We start from the raw sequence: 2,821 nt of genomic DNA, 5'->3' as shown, positions 1-2,821 counted from the left end.
AGCAACAACACTGAGCCCTGCACACACATCATGGTACACAGCGACAACATTGAGCCCAGCACACACATCATGGTACACAGTAACAACATTGAGCCCAGCAGATATATCATGGTACACAGTGACAACACTGAGTCCTGCACACACATTATGGTACACAGTGACAACACTGAGCCCTGCACACACATCATGGTACACAGCAACAACACTGAGCCCTGCATACACATCATGGTACACAGCGACAACATTGAGCCCAGCACACACATCATGGTACACAGTAACAACATTGAGCCTAGCAGACATATCATGGTACACAGTGACAACACTGAGGCCTGCACACACATCATGGTACACAGTGACAACACTGAGGCCTGCACACACATCATGGTACACAGTGACAACACTGAGCCCTGCAAACACATGATGGTACACAGTAACAACACTGACACCTGTCATAGCATCACACCTCCCTTGTCAATCACCTGTCAAACCATGACACCTTCCCTGTCAATCACCTGTCATAGCATCACACCTTCCCTGTCCATCACCTGTCATAGCATCACACCTTCCCTGTCCATCACCTGTCATAGCATTACCTTGCCTCTATATATCACCTGTCCACCTGTCATAGCATTGCCCCTTTTCTATCAACTGTCATAACATCACACCTGCCCTGTTCATAACCTATCATAACATCACACCTGCTCTGTCCATAACCTGTCATAGCAATACCCCTCCTCCACCTGTCACCTCTCTCAGCATTACCCCTCACCTGCCCTCTGTCACCTGACAATACACAACCCCTCCTCATTGTGTCACAGAATTACCCCTCCCCCCATCACCTGTCCCAGTGTTACCCCTTCTACCTGTGATAATTTTAACCCTTGATGTACACACACACTGACCTCCTCCCCCCCTCTATGGTATGGTCCCCATATACCTCCCAGCGACACTCGGCCCACCTGTGAGGTGTCAGGCCCCTCCCCCAGGGCTGGGTGTCTGGTCCCCAATACTCAGGCTGGTTGTCAGACTCCGCCCCTAACTGGTCCTGGTCGGTGTCATGCCCCGCCTCCTTTTAGCTCCTCCCCTGGTTCTCCAGGCCCCGGTATCACCCTTCCAGCTGTGTCCCATACCGTTCGTGCAGCCTCAGCCCAGGTGCGGCCTTTCTTCTTCCTCCGCCGTCTCCTTCTTTTTCGCCGGGCGGCATCCCTCACTGTGTTGTGTGGCATAGCGGCCTCCGTTCCTCTCACCGTCCCGCCGCCGCCACTGCCATACTGGGGCCACTACTGTACTGAGGGCAGCAAGGGTCATGTGACGGTGACGTCACCTACTGTACGGCGCCTGTCAGATGGAAGGGCGGGGCGAGTGTACGTCATGAAAGGGCGGGAATACATAGAACAGGTATCCGTCAGGAGGCGGGCGCCCGCCACACTGGGCACGCGCGTTCCCTGAGGTGATTCTTCTATAGTGACCCCGAATTGTTACCGAAAGGAGAGGGGGTCAGTGCAGAGAAAACCCTCGCCACCAGATCCACTGTGACCAGCAAGAATGTCAAAACTGAAAAGGAAGGTCCTAAAGAGAACCTGTCAACAATATTATTGACCAGAATGTCCTTGATAGAATTAAAGGGGTGGCTAAGCTCTCCTAAACATATGTGAGGGCGGTCACTAACCCAAACTTTATATTATGGAAATCATCAACATAAACTATACATTATGGAGTGATTGGGAAGCCACCAACCCAAACTATACATTGTGGAAGTCACCGATTCAAACTATACATTATAGAAAAAATGGAAAATTGCTGACCCAAACTATACATTAGGGAATAATTGGGAACTCTCTGACCCAAACTTTGCATTTTGGAAAAAATGGGAAGTCACTGACCCAAACTATACTTTATGGAAAAAATGGAAAGTCGCTGACCCAAACTATACATTATGGAAGTCACTGACCCAAAGTATACATTATGGAAAAAATGGGAGGTCACTGACCCAAACTATACATTGTGAAAGTCACCAACCCAAACTTTATATTATGGAAGTCATCAACATAGACTATACATTATGGAATGATTGGGAAGCCACCAACCCAAACTATACATTGTGGAAGTCAACAACCCAAACTGTACATTGTGGAATGAATGGGAATTCACCAACCCAAACTATGTAACATGGATGTCACCGACCCAAACTATACATTATGGAAAAAATGGAAAGTCGCTGACCGAAACTATACATTATTAAATGATTGGGAACTCTCTGACCCAAACTTTGCATTTTGAAAAAAATTGGAAGTCACTGACCCAAACTATACATTATGGAAAAAATGGAAAGACGCTGACCCAAACTATACATTATGGAATGAATGGGAATTCACTGGCCCAAACTATACATTATGGAATGATTGGAAGTGACCGACCTAAACTATACATTATGGAATGATTGGGAAGTCAACGATTTAAACTATACATTATAAAATGTTTAGAATTGACCGACCCAAACTATACAATATGCATTGAATGGGAAGTCTCCGACCCAAACAGTACATTATGGACGTCACCGACCAAAACTTTAAATTATGGAAGTCATCAACATAAACTAAACATTGTGAAATCATTGGGAAGTCACTAATCCAAACTATACATTGTGGAAGTCATAGACCCAAACTATACATTGTGGAAGTCAACGACCCTAACTATACATTATGAAATGATTGCGAAGTCTCCGACCAAAACTATACAATAAGGAAGACTTCGACCCAAACTTTATTTTGGGGAATGATTGGGAAATCACTGTCCCAAACTATACATTATGGAAGTCACC

The 2,821-nt window shown here is 46.1% G+C and overlaps 1 protein-coding gene across 2 annotated transcripts in view; it reads right to left on the bottom strand.

The window, feature by feature from the left end:
* The window catches only part of ASXL2 (ASXL transcriptional regulator 2), a 68,434-nt gene extending 67,124 nt beyond the window's left edge, over positions 1 to 1,310 (bottom strand). Inside the window, exon 1 of one of the 2 annotated variants that reach the window (XM_072407284.1) lies at positions 1,131 to 1,310. In XM_072407284.1, the coding sequence (XP_072263385.1) occupies positions 1,131 to 1,226 (96 nt within the window). In that variant the 5' untranslated portion in view covers positions 1,227 to 1,310. The remainder of the gene's footprint in view (positions 1 to 1,130) is intronic. The other variant, XM_072407285.1, reaches the window with a different exon arrangement.
* Positions 1,311 to 2,821: the final 1,511 nt, after the last annotated feature.

Source organism: Pyxicephalus adspersus, chromosome 4 (genome assembly GCF_032062135.1).
Source record: "Pyxicephalus adspersus chromosome 4, UCB_Pads_2.0, whole genome shotgun sequence".
In the NCBI taxonomy this organism is placed as follows: Eukaryota; Metazoa; Chordata; class Amphibia; order Anura; family Pyxicephalidae; genus Pyxicephalus; species Pyxicephalus adspersus.
This window is presented reverse-complemented; position numbering and strand designations above follow the sequence as displayed.